This window comes from Peromyscus eremicus, chromosome 8b (genome assembly GCF_949786415.1).
Source record: "Peromyscus eremicus chromosome 8b, PerEre_H2_v1, whole genome shotgun sequence".
Taxonomy (NCBI): Eukaryota; Metazoa; Chordata; class Mammalia; order Rodentia; family Cricetidae; genus Peromyscus; species Peromyscus eremicus.
The window spans coordinates 53,138,689-53,163,310 of NC_081424.1; the positions used below are offsets into that span (position 1 = coordinate 53,138,689).

Here is a 24,622-nt window from a genome sequence, read left to right on the forward strand (position 1 = left end):
AAGATCACATATCCTCTATGTCTGTGGCTGGCATTCACAGACCTCCAGAACCCCTGAGCCTCACTCTGTTAAGATACATCTAGACACTGTCCCTCACACTTGTCATGTGGAAGGGAATGTTCAGGTAGGACAAGGACATGCAATGTGGCTATTTCTAACACAGCAGAGGAACGTCCTCCTTGTAAATGAATTGAGAATTTTCTTAATATTATGATAACCTCAAGATAAAACGTTGTTAGCATCTTCGTATATAGTGTGGTTAGAAAGAGGCATTTTATGTGAGCACATTGATGACAGCTGTTTTTTCTTGTCCAAGTAGAGGACTGTGTAATTGTGTCTTCTTGGAGCAGGTGGACTATTGCATGGTACCCAAATCCATAAAAGTCCTGCAGTCACCTGCCTCCCTCAGGAAAGCACCATCTCTGAGACCACTGCTGCCCTCAGTGGCTTCACCAGGCCAATCATGCAAGGCAGTGGACCCCCTGAGAACCAGCAGGAAAGGACTAGAATGGAAATCTCTGAATTAATTGTGTTCAAAATCTCAGTTCAGTTTTGTATCATTAATAAATGGCGTATGAAACAGAACAGTAGACTCAACAAATCGCAGTCAGCTTTGAAGATGAAGAGATCATCCTTAGTCACCAATAAAGTCCAAACTGCCAGAGACCAAATTTGTATTTTCTTTATACTCTGAGGTCAGAGCCTTTGAGCTCCATTTATTTAGGTTGGTCTGGGAGCGAGTAAGGATAGGTGAGATACCAGAGGAAAGAAGAGGCAAAGTCTGCAAGGCACACAGTGATGCTGTTGGGCAGTGGGATGTTGATGCGAAGTAACTTCGAAAGGGAGAGATGTTTGTGATGGTGTGAGCTTTTGTGAGACCTCAGCCATGTGCAGAGCCTCATGGGAAGGGCTCCACCAAGACTCTGCGGGAGAAACACGGCTCTGTGGACAGTTGCACAGACAGGTGGAAGGCTTTGGAGATGGCCTTGGAGCAGACACCAGGTCACAGGCCTCTCTCCAGGCCAAGGGAGTTGACATCTGAAGAGCTGGGCTTCTCTACTGCAGAGTCCGTTCTGAAGGTTGGCTGGCAAACTACTCCTCTGCTGAGAACCACTGTTCGCAGAGAAAAGAAAAGAAACTTCAACTTCTCCACGGTGTCTCAGTCACTCCACCCCCTCCAAACTGCCAATCCCTTTTCTTATTTTGCCACATTTCTTCCAAGGCGCCATTCTCTTGCCTAGATCTTTGCAGTAGCCTCCTGAGGCCATGCTCTCTTTCCTCCTGTCCACACAGTCAGAGGACTGTGTCTTTAAAACACACATGTCCAGTGTCCTCCCTGCTGCTTAAAAGTGCCCTAGACCTCTCTGTTTCTTAGGGTAAGGATGGAGCCTCAAAGAGCCCCCTGTGGGCCCCTCCTTACTGGGCTATGCTCACACCAAGTGCCTCAGAGCCTGCCTCTGTGGGTCTCTGCTCCTCACTGGCTGCAGATCTGAGGGGTGTGTGGCACTAACCCTTCCTCAGGGAACATTCTTCCCCATTGTGGCAAGGTCTGATGGTGTGGAGACCTCTGTTCTCTCACAGAGCAAGCTTGTAGCTTTGTGCAGGCTGCTGGTCGCTTGTTGTTTGTGGTTTGGGCCACGTCTGTGTCCCTTGAAGTTGCTGCCCCTAGTCCCGTGTACAGCCCCAGCCTTGGCATATAACTGAGTGTCCTATCTCACCCGGTGGAATTTTACTTAATCTAATGTGTCTTCTAGCACAAAGGGTGTGGAACACTGTGTTTTGTTTAAATAGCCTGTGGTCCTGTGTTTGTACAGGGACCCATGACTCTTAAATCAAGGGCACTCAAGTCTGTTCTGTGTCTCTCTTCAATAATCCAAATGCAGTTTGGCTCTCACAGGATTGACTGGCCAGAGCCACTGACTTGTGGGGATAATCAGGACATGATGTTGCCCCCAGCATTGTCAAGGCGGCTGCTGCAGGCAGGCTAATGGATCAGCCATGGCAAAAACTGACCCAGGCAAGACACCCTGCTTCTCCGCCTCGCTTGTGTTGCTTGAGGGGCATAGATATATCTTTCTCTCTTCAGATACTAGACTTGATTATTTCAGAGGGTTTTCCTCTCCGTGGTGCTTTGGAGGAGTCACCATGCAGTTCTGTCGGAAGTCTGTTTCACCAGTGATGAGCACTGGGTGTGTGGAAAGTTTGTGTGGATAGCATTTTAAATAGGGAGCTTCCCAGAGAATCAAAGAAGCATATGAAGAAATAAGCTTGGCTGGAATTGGGGCTGGTTAGGATTTCAAGGCCCAGTTCTAACTGTTGCGGCAAGAGGTAGAGTGTCCCAAATGTCAATGCTAGCCTGGTTCCTTTTGTCAGGACAGCATTGTTATTACTTCCCAGTGTCTCCGCCCTCCCTGGCGGTCCATGGAGAGCAGGTGATGTAGGTGTGACCATCCATTCCTACTGCAGTAACTCTGCATTCTAGACATGGGGCAGGAATGGTTCTCTCTGCTGGCTCTGCGGGGGCTTTGTCCACGTGGGGTTCTGTGCCAGGGTATTCTGTCTGTCCCTGCTCTTCAGATACGCTCACACTTTTTCCCATCCCTTAAAGGGAAAAACAAGTTGTCAGTTACCCAAACAATAAAGCTTTGCCTTTCTAGCACCCCAAACTGTATGGACTTGATCTCATTCTAAATTAACACTCTGTCCTTTTCCTGGCTGCCAGAGCTGTTCACCAGGAGGCGCCCAGAGCCATGCACGCCAAGGAAGACCTAGAAGCATTACATTCTTTTCATGAAGGAATGGAAGTCTTTAGTAATTAGGTTCAGTTTCATTTCAAGACAGGGTGACCACAACGATCATTATCACAAAGCCTTTTGTTTCTGACTGTTGGAGAGGTTCTGACTGTTACAAGGTTTCACCTGCGTAAGCTAGGTTGACCTCAAAAGTTGCATGGTCCTCTAGCCTTAGCCACCTGAGGCCTAGGATTGCAGGTGTTGGCCATACCCTACCCCAAAGCCTTCCTAATGGGGATTTCCTAAATAGAAGTATGTCCCTGAAGAACTGCCAGTTAAACCTATGAGCACTCTGCTAACAGCACCGTCCTCGGCTAGAGAGCAGAATCTGCTAGCCAAGTTACAGGAAGCAGGGGAAAGTAAGTTTGGAACTGCTGTGGCCTATACCTTGTGTACGCCTAGACCAGTAGCTATTCCTGGAGTAGAGGAACCCAGTAGCTCCACAGAAACCATTATCATCCTAGTGGATTCCTAGTACAGCTCCATCAAGTTAGAACTCTCAAAAGCCCAGAAGCAGAAGTTGCTGATAAAACTGATCAAAGGGGGAGCTTCCTTGACACGAAAACTAGGTTGATGTGGCAGAGCATTTAAAACAGCACTTGAGGTTGATACAAGGAAAGGCCAACCTCCCAAAAGAAAGCCCCTTCATGGCTACTTCCTGGTATTGAAATGTCATTTCATAAAGTTCTTACCTTGAAAATGTCTTAAAGTGGGACTGAGACATGGCTTAGTGGTTAGGACCACTGTTCTTGCAAAGAGCCTGGGTTCAGTTCCCAGCACCCATGAAGTGGCTCACAGCCACGTGTAACTCCCGGTTCCAGGGCACCTGATTCCCTCTTCTGACCTCCTTAGGCACCTGCAAGCAGAACACTCATACTTACAAAGTAAAAATAAATCTAAAAAAAAAGTTAATGTCTTCAGTGGCAAGTCCCTGAAAAGACCTGATGATGCGCGCTTATTTTCACAAACAGCTCAGTAAAGGGCAGCCCTATTCAGAGAGGCCTTGTGCGGGATAGGGCCTGAGGGCAGTGCCTGCCGGCCTTATTGTAAATTGTTCTCATAGGAACCTGGGTTTATCATAGACTGACAGGTCTCATCTTCACCTAGTCCCAACCCAAGGTCCGTTTACCTAAAGCTCCTCCAGGCTGCTGATAACTGAAGTGGGAGCTCCGTCTTCCAGCAAGCATCCTGTTCAGAAGTTCAGGGCGCTTGTCTGGAGTTTATCTGTAAGACACAGAGAGCTGTTCCAGTGGGAGCTGCTTCTCAAACAGTTACACGGTGCTAGGCTGTCTTTGTGGATAAATTCAGTGTTCCTAAGAACAATGGTGTGACCAAGCAACTTGGGAAGATGGCTCTGGCGTCTTCACGGGGTACTTGCAAGCACCCACCAACCTAGAAGTTAGTCAGGAGCCCCTGAGTGATGGTAGTTCTGCCTACACCAACTACAGTGGGCACTCTGAGGCTGGCCAGCAACCTGTAGACATTTTCAGTGGCTCCCAGAGCCATGCACACACCATCCTCTCAGGAATGTCTTCTCAAGAACCTAGTGAGTATGGGACAGAAAAATTCCCCTGAATGGTTTTTACTATTAACAAAAAGAAAAAACAAATACTTAAACCTTTGATTCTTTGATTCAATTCTAGAAATTGATGCACAAAAGGGATATACTTCATGGTTTTGAACAGTAATTTATTTGAATCTTTTAAATCTTATGAAAATGTTGACTTCTGTACAGTAAGAGCCACCAAGACAGTGAATAGTTAGTGAAGAGCTGGTTGTTGGGAACAGGTGAGAGAAGAGTGAACTTGGCCCGTCTCTCGGGGTTACTCCTGGCAGCATCAGAGCCACAATGGGGCAAGCTTTTCAAAGGGGTGCTGTTACCTAAGGCAAGCTTAGCCTACGGCGGAGAGTCCCAGAACGTCCTGCACAATCAGCCAGTCTTCCTGTTGCGGTGAAATGTCCCTGGCCAAGCAGACCTCCATGCCACTTAGGTCCTCTCCCATCTCACTGCTAGCAGTCAAGAGTGAAAGGAAATCGTGTCTTTCTGAGCATAAGCTAAATCTCTAAGAGGTGGCGGCATCTCTGAAGTAAAAACACTTCAACTCTTCCTTCTCTGTGACATCATGGGACAGAGGAAGCATTTGGACTCCACTTCCAGAAGTCCGAGGTCTTCCTCGTCACTCCTTAAACCACATGTATAGATGCTGTCTTTTTAACAGGGCCTGATGTCAAAAGTTAAATAATAGGCCTGAGGTGGAATCAGGGCTTTCTCGTACCCATTATATCAGAAAATTTGGGGCAAAGGATTGCTTTAATAGGCTCCTCAGACTTCTTCGTTGTTTTTCATCTCTTGACTTCTGGTTTGGATGTGAGGATACTAAGCAGTGTGAGTGGTCAGCTCTTGTTATGAATTAGGGCTGGAGAGGTGGCTCGGTGGTTAAGGACACATGGTGCTCTTACAGAGGACCTGGGTTCGGCTCCCAACACCCGTGTCAGGCAGTTCATGACTGCCTGTGACTCCAGCTCCACAGGGTCCAACATCTCAGGCCTACATGGACACCTGTATATTCATAGTCTCTGTCTCTGTCTGTCTGTCTGTCTGTCTGTCTGTCTGTCTCTCTCTCTCTCTCTCTCTCTCTCTCTCTCTCTCTCTCTCTCTCTCTCACACACACACACACACACACACACACACACACACACACAAATTAATTAATTAAATACATCTTAATGCAGCATCTGGACTGGACCTTAGAATCACTGAGCAAGTGGAGCAGGGCAGGGGTGGGATGACCCAGGTTTGGATCCCTAGTGCCAAACAGGATAAAGAAAAAAAGTATTTTTAAAAATGAGATGTTGGTTTGGCTTGCTTTTGTAATTTGTTTTTATCTCGAGTCCCTTACTCCTGCTTCTGTTTATCTTAGACGTAGTGAATAATAACTCAGAACACTCAACACGATTATGAATGTAACTTATTTGTGCAACTTGTGAATAGCATATTGAATATTTACCAACCAGTAGAGTTCAGCCCCTCTGAAGCGTGCCAGGCTTGCTCTCACGTCTTGAGATGACTGCCAGGGCACTGTGCAGCCGGCGTGGCGCTCAGTGTGTGTCCCTGTTCTCTCTCCTGCAGGCAAGGCAGTTTTCCCGGCATGAACCAGGGTGGACTCATGGCCTCCAGCTCTCCCTACAGCCAGCCCATGAACAACAGCTCCGGCCTGATGAACACACAGGCACAGCCCTACAGCATGGCTCCTACCATGGTGAACAGCTCCACAGGTACCCGGGCCACGCTGCCTTCTTGTCTCCTCCTCTTGGGCTTCACAGTGAATGTGCCCAAGTGGCCTGAGAAGGGGCATCCCCCAGTGTCGTGGGCTAAGTCCACACCTCCGCTTTGGAAGACTTGCTTAGTCTGCGACTTGATGTCAATGTTTTTTCATCGTCTGTACACTACACCAACATGTTTCCAGCGTCTGTGGGTTGAGCTATATATTCTACATTCTCCTTCTCCTTGGGAGTTAGGAGGAGGACTGAAGGGTCCCAGAGCAAGAGCTGTCACTTGGCAGTGACAGAGGCGAAGATGTAGGCTCTGCACTGCAGGCAGAGGGCTTGCAGGGCCGAGCAGAGGAGCCCGGGTACCCTCCTTCCAGGACAGTGCCTGTCCGTGTGTGTGGCAGTTGGCAGCTCTGGAGAGCTATCTGCAGGTTCTCTAGAGTTCTCTAAGTCCCCTTCTTACAAAATCAGGCCTGCTTAGTACATTGAGGGTTCCTAGCCAGTTGTGAGCATTGTATAAGGCCCTCGAGACACTTCTCAAGATCCAGAGCTTCTCCAAGATGAGTGTTACATCAGAAATGAGAAACTGGCGCTTGGTTGAATGGTAGCATCCCTTTTGGTAGGATTGGTCCATGGTTTCACACAGGCTTGGTATTTTGATGGAGAGTCCTCCAAAGCTTTGGGACATGTCAGAAACACATTGTGAGCCCTAACTCCCTGGTCGTCAGTTACCATTTATACAGCTTTGCCCATGTTCTCTGGGTCTGGGTGTCCTGGAAAGCTCCCCACTCCCACCCTGCTCTCAGAGCTCCCTGTCACAGGGAACAGTCCGGAGGGGCAGGTGTGTTACCCGCATGAGCAATGGAGCCGCCCATCTCTAGGGGCTCAGTCTGTAAGTTTAGAAAAACACAGACTAAACTGTGAGCCAAAACACGGGGTTTTCAGTACCTGAAATGTCCCTTCCTAGTGTTAGGCAGGTGGTGGTTCATGGGGAAATGAAGTGGGAGATCCAGCAGCCTGCCAGCTGGGAGCTACCTCCCCCTGTAAGCTGCCCAGCTTGTGCCGGGTCTCGGCTGGGACAGCCTATGTCCTGTCTGGCTTCCTGAGATAAAATGACTTCTGAAACTGGAATAAATTTCTATCTACTGTTAGCGATATTCATTTTTCCCTTTTCCTTTAAACCCCAGAGCTCCCAAAATACTAATAGTAAACAGATGGCACACTGCCCTGACTAGGAAGATCTATGTATTCTTAAGAAAGAACCCGTTTTATGGGGATTCATAGAAAGGGTTTCATTTTATTATTCAGATAATTCAGCGATTCATTACTTCATGCAGAGGAAATCTGTTCAGTGAAAGGCCATTTATCCTTACAGCTTTCTGTATAGCATAGTAGTATATTTTTCATGGCATTGTACATTTCAAAGTATTGAATTTTGAATAATTTAAACATTTATCAAATTTTGTTCTACACATTTATATGCTTTTATTTCCACATTATTAAGTCAGATGCTACCTGATAGAGAGTAATCACTCAGAACATCTGAGGAGTATTGACCATCTAGCATTTCTTGTGTCTATTGACAGGTCCATGTGCGTCTTTTGTGAGTGTGTTAATCTCTGAGCGGACCAGGAATGACAGGTGTCGACTCTGCAGCTCCCCCAGAGCTGTGTGCCCCCCTACACAGTGAGAGTGGCTCATTGTCATGGCCACCTCCGTGACTTGGGACCGTGGAGATAAACTCCCACGGGTAGCAGCAAGGCATTCCCCCATCGTGGTGCCCTGCGGAGGAAGGAAGGGAGCAGAGCTGTAGGCTGGGCCAGCAGTGGGGTTTGCTGAGATTCCGTTATCACCCCCTGTATCTAGCATCCCGGCATTCCCTTCACTGAGCCAGTTAGTGCTGTTAGAATCTGTGCAGCACACACACACACACACACACACACACACACACACACACACACACACACTCCTCCTGTGTAGTGACATTGTCACAGGCCTCAGTGAGCGAACAGTTACTTAAATGGAGGCACTATGAGTTAAATGTGGCAGGTATTTCTTCCCTAAGTGCCAGCGGATGTTGGGAGGAATCAGTGGGGATTTTCCCTCTGAAGGAGCAATTTCGGTTCAATGGGATGTTGATGGTCACATCACATTTGGGATTAAAATTTGTTTTTAGCAAATTGGATTAAAAGGCTAGAATCACTTAATATTGTGAGCAACAGTACAAATTATAGGTACACTTATGTGTACCCTTTTGCAAGACCTGTACTGTAGTTGGTTTGGGTACATTGATTTGTATTAACATTTATATCACTCCTTACTGCGCTCTTGTCTGCACGTGAGGCGTTGCCCTCAAGTGGACGTCTACATTCCAACAAGAAACCCTACTACCCAGAGCTCTGAGTGCCTGTCTAGAAGCCATCCTGTAGAAACCAGGCATTTCCACTGTGCTGCCCTGTAGAATAGAAGCACCCATCCACTGCTACAGCCAAGCCTCCCCACAGGGAGCCTCGGCCAGCTTCCAATCCCAAAAGTGAAGTGTCCTGTCACTTTCCAACCTAGACCCTGAGTGCCAGCTCTGGTAACCTTCCTGAAGAAAGGAAGTCAGTTGCACTGCCACAGAACTCCCCGAGGACTACCCACTGGAAGGTGTCAGTAGCGCCTGTTACAGCTGCCGATCCTGTCCACATTCTGAGGGTGTGGCCAGGAGGCGGTATTAGTAATCAACTCCTCGGGTGATCTTCACATGCACAGGCGTGACAGCCACAGATAGGGAGTGTTTTGCTCAGTGGTCACTTGATCGATCACCCTTAGACAAGGAAGGAAGCGGGCAGACCAGGGACACAGAGGAAAGCGAGCTGAGGGACTCGCTACATGGTGACAGCCAGGCTTAAGCTGGAAGACTTAGATGCCAAAGTGCACCAGTGTGCCAGGCCCCTTGGTGTTCCTCCTGGCTGGAGGAAACACTCACCTCCCTGCTGGGTAGGCCAAGCTCCAGAGGCCAGCACAGAGTCTGTCACCTGGGCACATTATGGAGCCATGCCCACCTCAGCTCACTGGCATTCCCACAGAAGGCAGTGGTGTGAGGAAGCGTCTGCTTGCCACTGCTGTGAGGGGCATGTTGCCCCAGATCTTCCTGTAGCTCCTACACGTGCTGTATAAACCGTGCAGTGTGTTCCGCCACACATCATATCTTCAAGCAGGCGATGCTTGAGATGCCGGGGTAGGAGGATCACAGTGAGTTTGAAGCTAGCCTGGACCACATAGTGAGCTCTTTAAGCCAGCCTAGGCTACAGAGAGAGGAAAGCTTCAAAAAATAGCAACAACCAATTCATGAACAAGGTAGGCCTTACGTGTGTTTCAGAATGACAGAATATCTCTAGAATGTGGGATATTACCAAGAAAGGAAAAGAGCCTTGTGTGCCTCACTGCCTTCTGGGGATGGTTACAGCCTTGTAAAGAATGGAGAGAGAAGCTGGGAGGAAGCAGGTTGGCTTCAGCAAGTCCTGTGTTCCCTGAGTTCTTGGGGATGTGTGAATCCACCCACCTTAGGACCTTGACCCTGGTGGTTAGAGGTCTTTTAGCTCTTAAATTCCAGTGATTGGACCAGAGCCTGTACCTAGAATATATTTACATTTTACATCACTCAGGCAGCCCTTGCTATAGTCTCAGATGCTGGTGAAGCAGATCCCTTGCTATCCCTGGCCATACCCATCCGAACGTCACACTCTGGACTCCTGGGAATTGGAGAATCAGCAGCTGATGGAAAGCATCCTCACAGTGATGTGGCCTCTTTCCGAGGAAAGAGTAAAACATAGTGCCCCTGAGAGGCCACTGCCCTGGAGGGGTGGCAGCTATATGGCTCTGCGCAGTGGTTCTTTGAAAGTTTGGTTAAGTCAAACTAAGCATTTCAGTAAAAAGAAAAATAAAGCCCACAATAGGAAAGAGTGCAATCATGTAGTAAAAGAAGAATCTATGTTGTACTTAGAGAATATCACTCTATTCCCCTGTCTCTCAGAATAATAGGGCAGTGCAGGTACATTTGCATACCTAGGATGCCCAGTTTAAACTAGATAATAGAGAAGGAAGAAATTGGTGGAGTTTAAATTCCACATATGCTTATATTCATCTGAGTCTGATTATGAAATCAGTGTGAATTACCACTGATGATTGTAGTACAATTGGCTTAGTTCTTTGTGCTTAAAATTATTTTTGTGTACATTAATGTGTGAAATGCATAAAACATCACTATTCCTACTGCCAAAATAATATCTAGACATAACTTATAAATACTGGCAAAACAGTCAGCTGTCACCTCTGGAGCAGCAGGGTTTGGCAGAAGGCACGTGTTATGACCTTCCTTCTCTCCAAATCGTGCTGGCTGCGGATGCTCTGAACAGAGTCTGCAGAAGAGTGGGGGCAGGCGGATAATCATGCACAGGCCCCTTTTCCCCCTGCACTTCTTTTATTTCCTCTTCTTCTAAGTGTCCAGGCTCACTAATTCCTGTCTCATTGGGCCCTGCAGAGAAGCCACACGAAAGCAACCACTGCTTTGAACGAGGCAGTCTTCTGCTGTAATATCGCTCAGCTGCTTTTTTTGAGGCTTCACACATTCACAGAAATAACACATTTTTAGCTGATCCCAATAGATTTTTCTCTGCAGCTGCATCACTTGAAAAAGCTTTTTGTTCCAGTTCTTAAAGTCTAAGTATTGAAAGTAATTTGAAAAAAAGAAAAACATCTCAATTATGATTTGTGTGTGTTGTGATGACTTTAAGGACTGACTGAGCTGCAAATGGGCTTTGCAAGCCCAGCTAGTGCGCCTGTGGACACACGGGATTTCAGAGCGCGGTATTGAGTGTGCCGATGTAAACTCCAGGGCACGTGGAGGGGTAGGCTTTTTTGGCAGGACCTGTGGTCTCAACCTGCAGCGATGCTAACGATATTAACAAATTAGCACCACGGAGCTTGCCAGCTAACTCACCAGAGCCTCCTCGTTTTCTCACTGCTGTAATTAAAACTAATTATTTTCTAAAACATAGTAATGCACGAATATGTGCAGTGATCGTTTTGTAGTGGGCGATCTGCGGGGCCTTTTGAAAGCTGGTCTGCTTTTCCTTTTCTGGTGCATAGTGCACCCTGTGTCCTGCCCGCCTGAGCCCATACTCGCCATTGCAGCATCTGAAGCAGGTCCCGTTTATGAAACCCATGTTTCTGTCATCTTGACAGGGAGTGATTGCAGATTGCTGCCTTAGTTTCCCCTTGCTCCTTACACATCTGTTTGCATCTCACTTGCAGCTCCTCTAGCTCAGGGTTGTGCAGATGGCTCTACAGTAGGTGTTATGGAAATTCAGCTTGATTCCCTGGATAGCTACATTGATTGCCCTCAGGAGGCTGACTCCTCCCTCAAAAAGAAGCCATTGACCTGAGTATGTCTGTTGATGTGTACAGTGCATGAGTCAGTTGTTCTCTGGACCTCTATCTGGGGCCTACATGGAGCTTGGGGCATCTCTCAGCCCGAACACAGAAGGTATAGGCTGTGTCACGAGCTCCTCCGGTGTCGCATCGGCTGTAGCGGGTTGCTGACTGCAGGCTCTCTGTCAGCTGAGGGGCAGGAGCCCACTGTAGAGTCTAGGAACCTTCCCCTAAGTCCTCAGCATGGTTCTCCTCCTTTATTGTAGACTAGACCGTGTGAAGTCACCAAGATTTTGCAAACACATTACTTGAACTGAAGAAACAGAACACCAAGCCCTCTAGAACCTGGGTTATGGATACACACTGCGGTGGCTTCCAGCACCTCATGAGTGATTCATACACCTGCCCATTTCTATTTGTGTCACCTCTCTTAAGCTGTGATAAAGAAAAAAATACTATAAATTGGCCTCATTGTTTGGGGGTCTTAGGTATACAGAGTCTGCTTCCTCCACCATGGAAAAGAATTTTAGGTATCAGTGTGCTCCAGGAGCCCATGACTCTTTTCCCCCTTTCTTTCCTTGCTGGGAAGCTTGGGTGCTGGGCACTTCATGCCATACATAGTTCATATGAACAAAAGGGCTGTGGTACATCCCAGGTATAATCCTGACTCTCTCTCCTGTTCTCCATTAGCATCTATGGGTCTTGCAGATATGATGTCTCCCGGCGAATCCAAACTGTCCGTGCCTCTTAAAGCAGACGGGAAAGAAGAAAGTGTGCCCCAGCCTGAGAGCAAGTCGAAGGTACTTCCTCCTCCCTGCATGCGGTGGCCACTTCCTGCAGGGCTGCCTGGCTGTCCTCTGCCTGGTGCTGAGACACTCACGTGTCTTCTCTTCATGGCTTCATGTGCCACATGTCTGCGATATTTCCTATCCCACCACCCCTCATGGTGTGGATCTGAAAGTTACTAGTTCTTGCGGCATCAAATCACGGTGAGGGGCGGGGGGTGGAGGACAAAACCTACCCAAGAGATGCTGCTGGGGGAAGCAAGGGATTTATCTCGCCTGGGGTGGATGCTTGCAGCCAGTTTTCTCTGCCTTTAGTTCAGAGCCTCCTGTTTTGGCCCCTCAGCAGCAGCCTGCCTTGCCTTATTTCATAAATAAGGTGAATGGCTTTTTCTTTCCTGTTTTCTTACTTTCTTGCATAAGGGATATCCCATGCTCAGCATTCCATCTAAGCTTGAAGTAAGCATGGTGACTTTGTGGCCTTTCCAGCATCCAGCAAACTGATCAGCCATACTAAGAATTTTTTAGTACTTTGCTATGTGTGTATTTTCGTGTGTGTTTGTGCATGTCTTTATATATACATTTGTCACACACACACACACACACACACACACACACACACACACACACGCGTCTCTTAACCTGGGTGTGACTTTTGTTGTTTTAAATAAAGTTTGCTATGCCTTTGTCATTTTTTCTTATTCCTCTGCCACAGGACAGCTACAGCTCTCAGGGTATTTCTCAGCCTCCGACCCCAGGCAACCTGCCGGTCCCCTCCCCAATGTCCCCCAGCTCTGCCAGCATCTCCTCCTTCCACGGGGATGAGAGTGACAGCATCAGCAGCCCAGGCTGGCCCAAGACTCCCTCGAGCCCTGTAAGTGACCCTGGTTGTTGGCTGGGGTTTGGGGTTTGGGGTTTGGGGTTTGGGGTGGTAGTCAATTACACTTTAATACTTGCTGGTTTGCTTTATAAGACTCTTCATTGTTAATCCATGAAAAAGCAGAATTTATACATAATTGCATTAGTAACAACAAATCCGTGTGCATCGCAGATCTTTCTGGCATTATTAGCAGCTGTTCTGGGGTGAAGACCCCCCCTCCACGTGGAGTCACTGATGCTTTGGGGCTCAGACTCTTCCCTAGGGTGCATGCTGTGTGCCGTGGAGGGTTTCTCTGAAAGCAGCTGCTGCCGTGTACGTGGACACTAGTAGCAGCCAGGAGATAAATGACGCGTTTGGCTCTTGGTGTAACTTTGTCGTGGGCTGTTATATTTAATACATGATTCCAAAGCTGCTTACCTGAAATAAATGAATAAATATTGCAGCTGGTACAGTGAATCGTAACAGCAGCCCATTTCATTTATAAACTGTCTGAAAGGGACAAAGTTATACAAATGTTAGTGCATGTGGATTTTTGGACTAAGAATGTGTACCTGCATCAGAGCCACTGAGAGAGACAAGTGGCATTCTGCACAGAATATTGGCTATCTTGAGGTAGGTGTGATGTATAAATGACAGCAACACCATGTACGTACCAGGAAATGCTCTTTTGACCACCAAATTGGGCTTTTATTCCTTCTAAAAAAAAAAATTCATTCTGTACCAATAAAAAAAAGTGATATATTAGAGTAACCTTTTACTTTACATTCATATAGGGAATCAAAAGATCTTTAAAAAAAAAACTTAACATGAAATTAGTTGTCAAGAAACTTAATTAACACACTGATCTGTTAAGACAATGTATTAAAGAGCTCAGCTCGGGAAGAGTGAGTTGGAGGGAAGAAGCCCCTGGCTGTGCAGGATCTGGCAATCTAGTCAAAACCCAAAAGGAGGCTGTCATTAATTACCCATCCACTGGGTTAAACATATAGAACCCAGCGTGTTGAAGAGCCGGCAGTGGCTGTAGCAACATTTGTGAAACTCTGCTATAACCAGCATTTCCCTTTTCAGAGCAAGGAAGGGTGCTCCAGGCATCCCCCTACCCGCAGAAGGGTTTCAGTTTTGAAATACCCAGAGTGAGAAGTGGCCCACTTCCAGCCAGATCAGAGGAAGGGGGAGCCCCCTCCCGTTTTTATGTGCTATGGTGTTGTTGGCTTTGAGTCTCAGAAAACAGCCAATATTGTGTGGGTTTGGGGGGGGGGGTATTTTTTCAGTAAACCACCCTGGACTTTTTTTTTCTTCTTCTTTCTCTCTTCCTTTCTTTCTCTCTCTTTGTAACAGGAAAAAGCATATGAATTAATAATGCTAAATGAGTGGGAAGAATTCAAATACATTTACAAAAACATTTGCATATTGGCTCAGTGGTAGAAAATGGTAATGTTTAAAACTTAAGATAATAATTGAGAATAATTAGTGAAAATGAAGACCTCTAATAGACTGGGAAACATGATGTAACACTCATTATTGGTCATGGAATTACAGCTGATGGAGATAGGTGCTGTGTTCCAGCTTCCTACTCAAGCTGTCCTTATCCAGCGAGGCCTGTGCAAAATCCGTACCCAGAATTCTGCTGGATGTAATGGCACATGCCTATAATCCCAGACCAGGGAGGCTAAGGCAGGAGGATTGTGTTTGAATCTAACATGGGCTGCATAGCAAGACCCTACCTCAAAAACAAATTCAATTTTATTTCAATTAGAAAAGCAAACTAAAGTAAATGACCCCATTTCCTGAGGATTACACTTGAAATTTAGTGTTTTTCTTTTTTTAAATAGTGCCACATATCTCTGTTCATACCATAAATTGTTTGTGTTTAAGAGTCTGTAAGCAAACCTCAGGCTCCAGTGCTAAACAAGGACAAGAGACTGTGTTTGCCCAGTGGAACATGCTAGGCTCTTGCTGTGTCCTCTGCTGTGGGATGGGTATGGCGGAAGGGAGCATGCCATGAAAGATCTCACACCATTGTTGCTTCTGATCACTGCAGATGTATGCGATTCAGAAATATTGAACTGCTCCTTCTGAGATGCCACTTCAGTTTGTGCTTGAAATTGCTCTTAGTAGTGTCCCCGGTAAAGCTTTGCTAATAGCAAGCATGAAGGAGCCGGGCAGAATAGCAGAGCTGCTGTGGTTGCCTTGACAGTGTGCGATGGACCAACATTGCTTTGTTAGAAAACATTCTAAAATATAAATAAAGATTTGTCCATACACATACACATATACATAGAACTAAGCATATGGTAAAGACTGCTGAAATGTAAATCTGCCTCAGAGGCTTAAGGAAATGTGCATTTTAGCTTAATTAAACTATATGCAAGGAAAACATTTGTGGCACCATAAGAATATCTTGCTGTAATTTCTCAGCAACGTCCATTCCTTTTTTTCCCCCTCCCCAATGTTTTCAGAACCAGGGATACACGTTCACAGCAGAGAAGCAGTTCCAAGTGGCCCTGGGACACCTGCCAAAGATGCTGGGTCTTCCCGAAGGCCTTTCCCACTGTCAAAGGCAGTGTCTCCCAAAGACCATCCTCAGATGGGGACCAGAGAGATGGCCCAGGGGATAAGAACAGTGGCTGCTCTTGCAGAGGACCTGGGTCTAGTCCCCAGCATTCAGTGGTGGCTGACAACCATCTGTGACTTCAGTTCCAGATGATCCAGCACCCGCTTCTGATCTCCAAGGGCACTGCACACACATGATACACATACATGCAGGCAACATACACGTGAGATAATAATAAATCTAAAAGAATAAAAACTTCCGCAGAGGCTCCAGTGTGTAGGAGAGGGGAAGAGCTGTGTTCAGTGGCAGCAGTGAGCATTCGTGTTCTCTGCTGGGCTCTACTGCTGAGCTCTCCAGTTCTCTTCAGACACCGACATCTGCCTTGGACAGGATTTGGCTCACAAGCAAGCCTGGGGCCAGGGAGGTGTCTGCTGTTGCTCTCTCCGCTGGAGTCTCACCGTGGCCACCACATTCACGTCACACCTTTTGTCCCGTGCATAGGGCTGCTTGAGTCCGCTGTTACTTCTTACCTGAGCACAGTCAGACTTTTTGCACAACTTCTTGTATTCTTAAGCATTTGTAGACCACATCTCAGACCATTAGTGTGAAGGACACTGTGCCGAGTGCGTGCAGTCACAATCACCAGGCTTGAGTGTAGGTGGGAGAGCTACTGTCCGACCGTTCACTGCAGAACAGGGCTTTACACGCTAAACAAGGTACCGCGAAGGAGCAATCCAGCATGTGAGGGAGGAAAGCTGAGCCCTGGCGTAGATTAGCCAGCAAGCCTGAGAGATCCTCGCACAGTCCCCTGCATACTTCAGCTATGTGAAATGCTTGTACCTGCATGGTAGAGCCATAAACATGCCCTGGGGAAGACGCAGTTATCAGTAACTGTTATCTGTTGTGCCAGAGAGATGGCTTGATGTTGGGAGTGCTTGCTGCCCTATCAGGGACCCAGTTCGGTGCCCAGCACCCACAGCTCATGCTGTGTGGCTCCTACGGACACAACAGACACACACATAATTTAAAAAACACCTTTGGAGAAGCTACTCATTGCCCTTTTCTAATTATAAGGGAACGGATTGGAGTAACAAAGAAAAGTGGCCAAATTAAAATCTGCATATGCAAACTGTACCAGTATTTTAGGTCTGCTGAGGCAGACACTGCTGTGCTCTGGTCCCTAGGGAAGAGCGCACTGTCCTGACATGGAGGCTGGTCCTACCTCCAGGAGCCTGGCAGAGCGGTTCAGGTCTTTGAGGTCCCCTGTAAACAAACGCTCGCCTTACTGCTCTTCTCCTTAAAGCACCCTGATGGACCTTGCCTCCCGGTTGTTCATGAGGGAACTGTAGTATCCGACTGTAGGGAGAATGCTTTTTCCCTCATGTTCTTATTTCGTTATTTCATTTTTTAAAAACACTGGGCTAATGTTAGAGTAACCCATCCTGAAAGAAACACAGCTCTCGGCCACCATTTAGCAGGCACCTGCTAATGGCCGTCCTGTTGGCAATAGACAGGCTTTTCTGCAGGGTTGCTGGTATGAACACTGTCAACCCTGCTGGCCATTTCTTCTCTTAGTAAAATGATCTGTGATGTTTCTGTAGAAAATAGTTTATGAAAAATACAGTTCAAAAGCTTATCATTTGGATATTGTATATACATGTATATTGGACACACACACCCCTTAAGTGTGGTAAATTCTTATCTAAAGTAATTTCTAAATGGCTTGGAAGTTCAATGCCAAAGTCACCCCTAAAAGATCACACTTACTTCCCATTCTGGCCATGTTACCTCCCCTCCCTACCTTTCAGGACTGAGGACTCAATTTAGACCTCTTCCTGTATACTGTCACTGAGCTCTACCCTAGTCCTTTCCCTACTTTATTCTTTTCTAATTTGAGACAAGGACTCAATATTAATTGTGCAGTCTAGCCTCAAACTTTGTGATCCTCCTGCCTCAGCCTTCCAAGTAGCTGGGAGTACAGGTTTACACCAGCAGGCCCAGGTCGCCCATGTATTTCATGTGCAGATTTTATGCCCCAGCAATCGTAAAGCCAAAGGCAGAACATTTTAGGCAGAATGGCCTGTAGAGGGGAAGCTGTCACTTGCCGAGCCTGGAGCGTGGTTTCTAGGGCACTGGCCACCCTGTGGTGCTTGTCTAATAACGCCGTGTTCACACTGAGAAGCTCAGACACTTATCTAGGGAGAGCTGGCGGCCACATGCCACAGCTTAGGCTGCCCAATGGCTTACAGACTCCAGCAGCGTGGAGGAACACCTGTCCCCTCCTGTCTGTGGTTTCTACCTTCCTTCACACTCTGCGGCAAACACCAGCTTCTACCACATGGTTGTTTCCATAAGGACACATATTAATCATTCTTATTTTGAGAAAAAAGTAGGAATGTATTACTGGGGTTAAGGAGGCTCTATGACATCAGACATGAGAAATTGGACCACAGGTATTCATTCTCTGGGCTGTCGGTCTTTTATTTTTCAGAAGCATATGAGACTTCATTGGAATCGTGCCCTCTGGGATTCAATGCTTCTATCAGAGTGTTTTTTGTTTTTTTAGTTTAGTTGTTTTAAGCGTTAAAATGAAGAGTTTGGGCCCTTTTATTTAAAGTTAAATATGTTATTTGAGAAAATGTATAATTTGTGCCTGAACTAGCAGCCTTCATTCCTAGCTGTTATATGATAGCCGTGGTTTTTAAATGTACGTTCTTGTGCTTACCAGTTCTCTGCTCTTTCCTCACCTCCTCCCGCTGCCCCACCCCTGCCCCTCGTGCCCACACCACACGCTTTTGACACTAGAAGTCCAGCTCATCTTCCACCACTGGGGAGAAGATCACGAAAGTGTATGAGCTGGGAAACGAGCCTGAGCGGAAGCTGTGGGTGGACCGCTACCTGACGTTCATGGAGGAGAGGGGCTCCCCGGTGTCCAGTCTTCCCGCCGTGGGCAAGAAGCCCCTGGACCTGTTCCGACTCTATGTCTGCGTCAAAGAGATCGGAGGTTTGGCGCAGGTGAGCAGCGTGGGTAAGGGCAAGTGTTGCAGACAGGCCTTTGGATGGAAGGCTCAGTTCGGGACGCTGCGTTTTTGTTTCAGGTCTTCTTTCACAGAGGAAAAGCTAAGCCTTTGGGCAGGTTACCTCCCTAGGACTCTGTGGTGGCCGGAGAGGGCTATGACTCCTGACTCTCCTACCCACTTGTGTGGCCTGAGTTTCCTCATCTACTCCAGATTGCTAGCCTTTTTACCCAGCAGCTCTAGAATTCTCTGGAATCTGCTACAGATTCATGGTAGATACTCCAGAAGTGATTTAGACATGACTGAATTCATTATGTAGGTCAGGTAAAAATCAAATTCACTATTATAAATTCAGACTGAGTGTAGTGGGGCACAGCTGTAATTCCATACTTGTGAGGTGGAGGCAGGAGGATCAGGAGTTCAAGGCCAGCTTCAGCTATGTGAGACCCTGTCTCCAAAGAAAACAGAAGGAGAAATTGAGTCATAATGTTGAAACTATGCCCCAGCTACTGGGTAGCTGCAGGAGTAGTATTCTAGTAGCCCATAGGGCCAGGACACTAGGTGGGCAGGAGACATACCCAGGTACAGAATTCAGGGTGGTACTCATCTGTCTGTGCACATACTCACCAGTACTTGTTGACTGTCAGGGTAGGTGTCCCCTAAATCTCGTGTCCTCAGCACCCCACTGTGTTCACCCCATTACTTTTGGTGAGGGGTCTGGTTGGAGTGGATGCGTACTGTCGTGAGAACAGCTGGAGTACTAGCTCGTGACATAGCACGTCACCTCACCTTGACCTTTACCTGTGTTACTCACAAGGCACAGCTCACTAGCCCCGAGAATAGAGGAGGGAACTCCTGTGTAATGAAATCCGTTGCAATAGTGTCGTGGCCCAGGCCTGCTGGTGAGTAAGTGGCAGAACCAGGCCTGTCTAATGGCAAACAGCTGTTCCTATCGCGCCCACTGTGGATGGGAATGGCCCATGGACTTCCTACAGACTGACCATCACATCGCCACCCTAGCTCAGTGCCCTGGAGCTAGCTGGCTGGGTCCTCGCAGGCTAGGCAGTTGGAATGGGGCAACCAACACCCCATCCAGGTAGCCCCTCATCCCCAGGTGTCACTGAGGTTTCCATGTCTCAGTTCTGTGCTTCAGGGAGTTACAGGACAGATCTTTGTTGTTGGCCTCTCTTCAGGTGCCTGCCCCTTACAGTACTGAGGCCTATGACCAGGTCCCTTAGAACTTACCATAACCCATGCTAAGTTACATGTCACAGCCCACATCCCATGTGCTGGGTAGACCACCTCTCCTCCCTCTCTCTGCACCCCTGCCCCTCCCATTCTGCCCTGTCTTCCCCAGGGTAAACTCTAAAAGAACAACTAGAATCCACTCACCAGGTAGCGTGTGCAGCTCTGCTAGCATAGCTCTTGCATGCCTGGGACACTCGGGAGGCAGTGTGTGCAGCTGGGGGCACTCGGGAGACAGTGTGTGCAGCTCTGCTGGCATAGCTCATGCATGGCTGGGACACTCGGGAGGCAGTGTGTGCAGCTGGGGACATTCGGGAGGCAGTGTGTGCAGCTGGGGACACTCGGCAGGCAGTGTGTGCAGCTGGGGACACTCGGCAGGCAGTGTGTGCAGCTCATGCATGGCTGGGACACTCAGGAGGCAATGTGTGCAGCTCATGCATGGCTGGGACACTTGGAGGCAGTGTGTGCAGTTCATGCATGGCTGGGACACTCGGGAGGCAATGTGTGCAGCTGGGGACACTCGGGAGGCAATGTGTGCAGCTGGGGACACTCGGGAGGCAGTGTGTGCAGCTGGGGACACTCGGCAGGCAGTGCTGCTAGCATCATGCTGCTTTGCAACAAGCGTGTGAGCAGGTGCTGTGCCCTGACAGCTAAGCCTAGCCCTCCGGTGGACCAAGCAGCAAAGTTGCAGCCTGAATCAGCTGTGGCCTGTTGTTGGTGCTCTTCTGTTAAGTGCTGAAAGAGGCATTTCCCAGAGCCATCAGGCCATGTTTATTATGACTATTGAGTACTAAGTAAATAGATGTAAGGAGCCTTGTGCTAAAGTTTAGATCCAGATATTCATTATTTCATGACCATTGCCAGCTACTCAACGTCACACACATCAAAAAGCACAAGCCTCCGCCTTCCGAGTTATTTGTGTGTCTTCATGTTTCATTCATAACTATTGTTTCATAACCCGTTCCTGGGTAGGAGTGAAAAAGTCGAAACAATGTCCCATCTCTCTCTCTCTCTCTCTCTCTCTCTCTCTCTCTCTCTCTCTCTCTCTCTCTCTCTCTCTCTCTGTATGTATGTCTCTCTCTCTCTCTCTTTGTCTGTCTGTCTCTCTCTCCCTCTCTCTCTCTCTCTCTCTCTCTCTATCTCTCTCTCTCTCTCTCTCTCTCTCTCTCTCTCTCTCTCTCTCTCACACACACACACACACACACACACACACACACACACACATGCACAGTCACTCCCTCACCCTCTCTTGGAGTACTGATGTCTTCACCCTCCGGTAGGAAGCCCTGTAGGATACACACAGCCTGTGCCCCAGACACTAAGCTGCTGGCCAACACTCCAGCTGGGGAGCAGTAATGCTGCTGTGGACACTCCCTGTGTCCATCCCACAAGGAGCCCCAGTGGGTGAAAGCTTAATGGAAGCATGCAGGCAGGGTCACAGGAGCACACTCTGGTGGCTGTTGGAACATTATATTTTCATGTAAGTACAGTGCTGTTATTATGTTAGTGGTAGGTGCCCTCTTAGAGATTAGGTGGGGATAGGTGCGTGTGTGGTGGGGGCGGGGGTCTCTATTCATCCTGGGGCTCAGGAATCCAAAACTCTTATACAAGTCTCTGGGAGACAGAGCAGGCAGAAGACCCCAGCAAGTGGGCTTTTATGTAGCCAGCAGCAGGTTCCTTAATGGTTTTATAACTGTAATGCTGTCTGTGTGCTGCTGAGTGGGAGTGATGAGCGTTGGTTAAAAGAGGCAAATGAAAAAAGTAAGCCAGGACATTAAGTGCGTGTTTGTCTCCTGGCTTTAAACAAGCCACTCTGCTGCAAACCAGTGATCCTGCCCGGTTTTTTTGCTAGGTTAATAAAAACAAGAAGTGGCGCGAGCTGGCAACCAACCTAAATGTTGGCACTTCAAGCAGCGCGGCCAGCTCCCTGAAGAAGCAGTATATTCAGTACCTGTTCGCCTTTGAGTGCAAAATTGAGCGTGGGGAGGAGCCCCCGCCAGAAGTCTTCAGCACCGGGGATGCAAAGAAACAGCCCAAGCTGCAGCCGCCATCTCCTGGTAAGTGACAGTGCTACATTTCAGGGCAGCTGGCCGAGCCAGACTCCAGACCTGGGAGAGTGACCGAACCTCCTCAGCAGTGCTTCCGAGAAGAGAGATGTGGATGACGCCCCTCATGTCAAACTTAGAAGGCAGCACTCCTTGCCTTTCCTCATCTCATGAGAGTGGACTTTAGAATCCTGAGCCATACACCTTTGTTTCTAATACAAGGATTTAAAAACAGTCCATCTACCTCCAGAGTAAACGCCCACATGACATTCCAGTGTTTCACAGCCCCAGTGCTGCCCCCTTCAGGCCAATTGCTGGCTCGCACTACCTCTCCTGTCTGGGTCACTCCAGTTTGTACTTTTTAAAAATACGAGATTGGGCTTAGTTTCTGCTGTTTCCTGTCCAGCAAGTTCTCACCTGAAGGGAATCCCTCCAGTGCCGTAGAAAAGGCCCGTACGTGCCGTCATGAGGCCGCTCCTTCTTGCCCCTCCACCTATGCTGTTGGAAATGGGTCCCACTTTTCAGCTCTCCATCTGGCCTTTGTCCCCCATTAGCTGTCAAGTGTGAAATTACCAGACACTGTGAGCTGGTAACTCCCTTGTTAGAGCCAGGAAGACACTGGCCTCCTGCTTTGTTGTGAGCGGCAGCCTCACTCAGGAAAATCCCACTATTCCTGGTTTCTAGTCACTGGTCATCACAGGATCACATTTAAGCCTAGTTACCCTTCAGCGCTTGGTGGCATTATTGCAGTTGCCATTCAAGGTAGAGACTGCGCACTGACCCATCACATGGCCGGTTCTGAAGCTAGCCCATGTTTCCTGAGCATGTACAGTGTGCCAAGCAACTTCTGTATACTTGTCATTTTATCTTTGCATCAGCCCTGGATGCAGGAGCAATTTAAATGTCCCTGGGAGAGTAAAGGCAGATGAAGTCTTAGACCCCAAAGCCACACAGTGAGGGTGCAAGAGGCCTGTTTGAGATGTTTAGCCATGTGGTGTTCACTGAACCCACCAGATACCTCAGCCTAGATGGAAGTGCCTTTGAGATAGGCCTGGTGTTTACATCTAGAAGCCAGAGGAAGAATGCTGTTCACTTCTCCTGATTCTCTGGCCCCTGTCAGCCTTGCAAAGCTGCTGCTCCTCTTGGCAGCCAAGAGGTCTCAGATAAATACAGCCAGCCATGCTCTGCTCTGACCATCCCTAGAGGAGGTCTGCCAGTTGGAAAAACCCTCCCCTCCAGCCTCACCCTTTATGATCCCGAACTCTCGCCATTCAGGGCGTACCTGAGCACTGGATAATCTAATTTTAAAAACCACGCAGCGTTACATTCAGTTCACGGAATGAAAGAGACTGCCCATGAACAGCTCTGAAACTGTTTTTCCAAAATAAAACCCCAGTGGGGTGCAGGGTCCAGAGCAGTAATGTCTGCAAAGATCTAAAGATGCGTTTTATTTGTCAGGAAAGAACTTGTGTCCCTGAATGGCCCACACTTGTGTGTGGAGAATAGCTCTCCCAGCATGCCTCAGCCTCAGTCCAGGAAGCCCTGCCGAGGGACAGATCCGGCAGAAAGTGGAGGCCTGTTCCCTGAACAGCCGGCACTTTGCTTTCCCCGGTTCAGAACCACTGCTTTTATGGCAGCAGCATCGTTTTAACCGCACAAAGGAGCATGGTTGCCCATGCACTTCTTGGTCCAGATGGAGGCAAGGTCCTGCTGTGGTGTGGGGAGATTAGAGGCAAGGCTTCCTGGTATTGCCTGTGAAGTCGGTGTCCATCCCTGAGAACGCATGCGCTGTGCTCCAGAGCGCACAGCCCACCCGTCCGGAGGGCGGTCATCACCAGGATCCCTGTAGCCCATAGCCAGCTTTGTGTGACAGTTCTGCATGCATGGCCTCCCTAGCTCCAAGACCCTTGTGGAGACGGTTGAAGAACACTGTTCCTGCTGTGCCGAGATGTTTTCTTGATCTCCTTTAACATGTGGTTTTTAAAGCTAGTCTTCAGCTAAAACTTCTGTGCCAGCACATCCAGGCAAACCCAACCAAAAGATTTCTAATGGCTATTCTAGTTTGTTCTCCCAGCCTTCACCCAGTCAAGAGTTCCTAAATCACGTGTCTGTGTTCTCAGAGGATTCCAAAGTTTGAGTCTGGCCAGTTTTGATTGGCTGCGGCTTTATTAATCTAAAGTCGGGTCAGTCGAGCCTCAGAGGCTCGTCGCCTTCACCCCTGCAGCTGCATCCTGCAGACAGACAGATGCACCCGGGAACTCCGCCGGGGCCTTGGCATCCAGTCAGCTCTCTAAGGTGCCGGTGGGATCCTTACCCTGAACTTCCCCAGGTTGGTGGAGTTTAGTCAACAGCACGTGGTCCCAGGACTTGGGGAAATGGAGCTGAGGAGTGGGGCAGGCAGAGACAAGGAAGCGGGCGCCATTCAGATAGTAAGTTTGTAACCAAAACCGATCCGTCTTGGCTGGCAGGTGGCTGACTGCATTTCTATTATTAGCTGACAAGTGATGTCACAAAATCTGTCATGGTTCCAACTAGGGAATCCTCAGAGGAAGATAAATGAGAAAGGGGCCGCAGTAACAAAGGTGCCCTCTGGGTGACCTCTAGTCCCTAGACCTGGGACAC

General features: G+C 48.2%; 1 protein-coding gene across 1 annotated transcript in view; it reads left to right on the forward strand.

Moving 5' to 3' along the window:
• Arid1b (AT-rich interaction domain 1B) overlaps positions 1–24,622 on the forward strand; it is a 379,722-nt gene that overhangs the window by 335,102 nt on the left and 19,998 nt on the right. Inside the window, exons 9-13 of the mRNA XM_059272809.1 lie at positions 5,923–6,068; positions 12,168–12,277; positions 12,975–13,133; positions 18,499–18,708; positions 21,808–22,012. Of these exons, the coding sequence (XP_059128792.1) occupies positions 5,923–6,068; positions 12,168–12,277; positions 12,975–13,133; positions 18,499–18,708; positions 21,808–22,012 (830 nt within the window). The remainder of the gene's footprint in view (positions 1–5,922; positions 6,069–12,167; positions 12,278–12,974; positions 13,134–18,498; positions 18,709–21,807; positions 22,013–24,622) is intronic.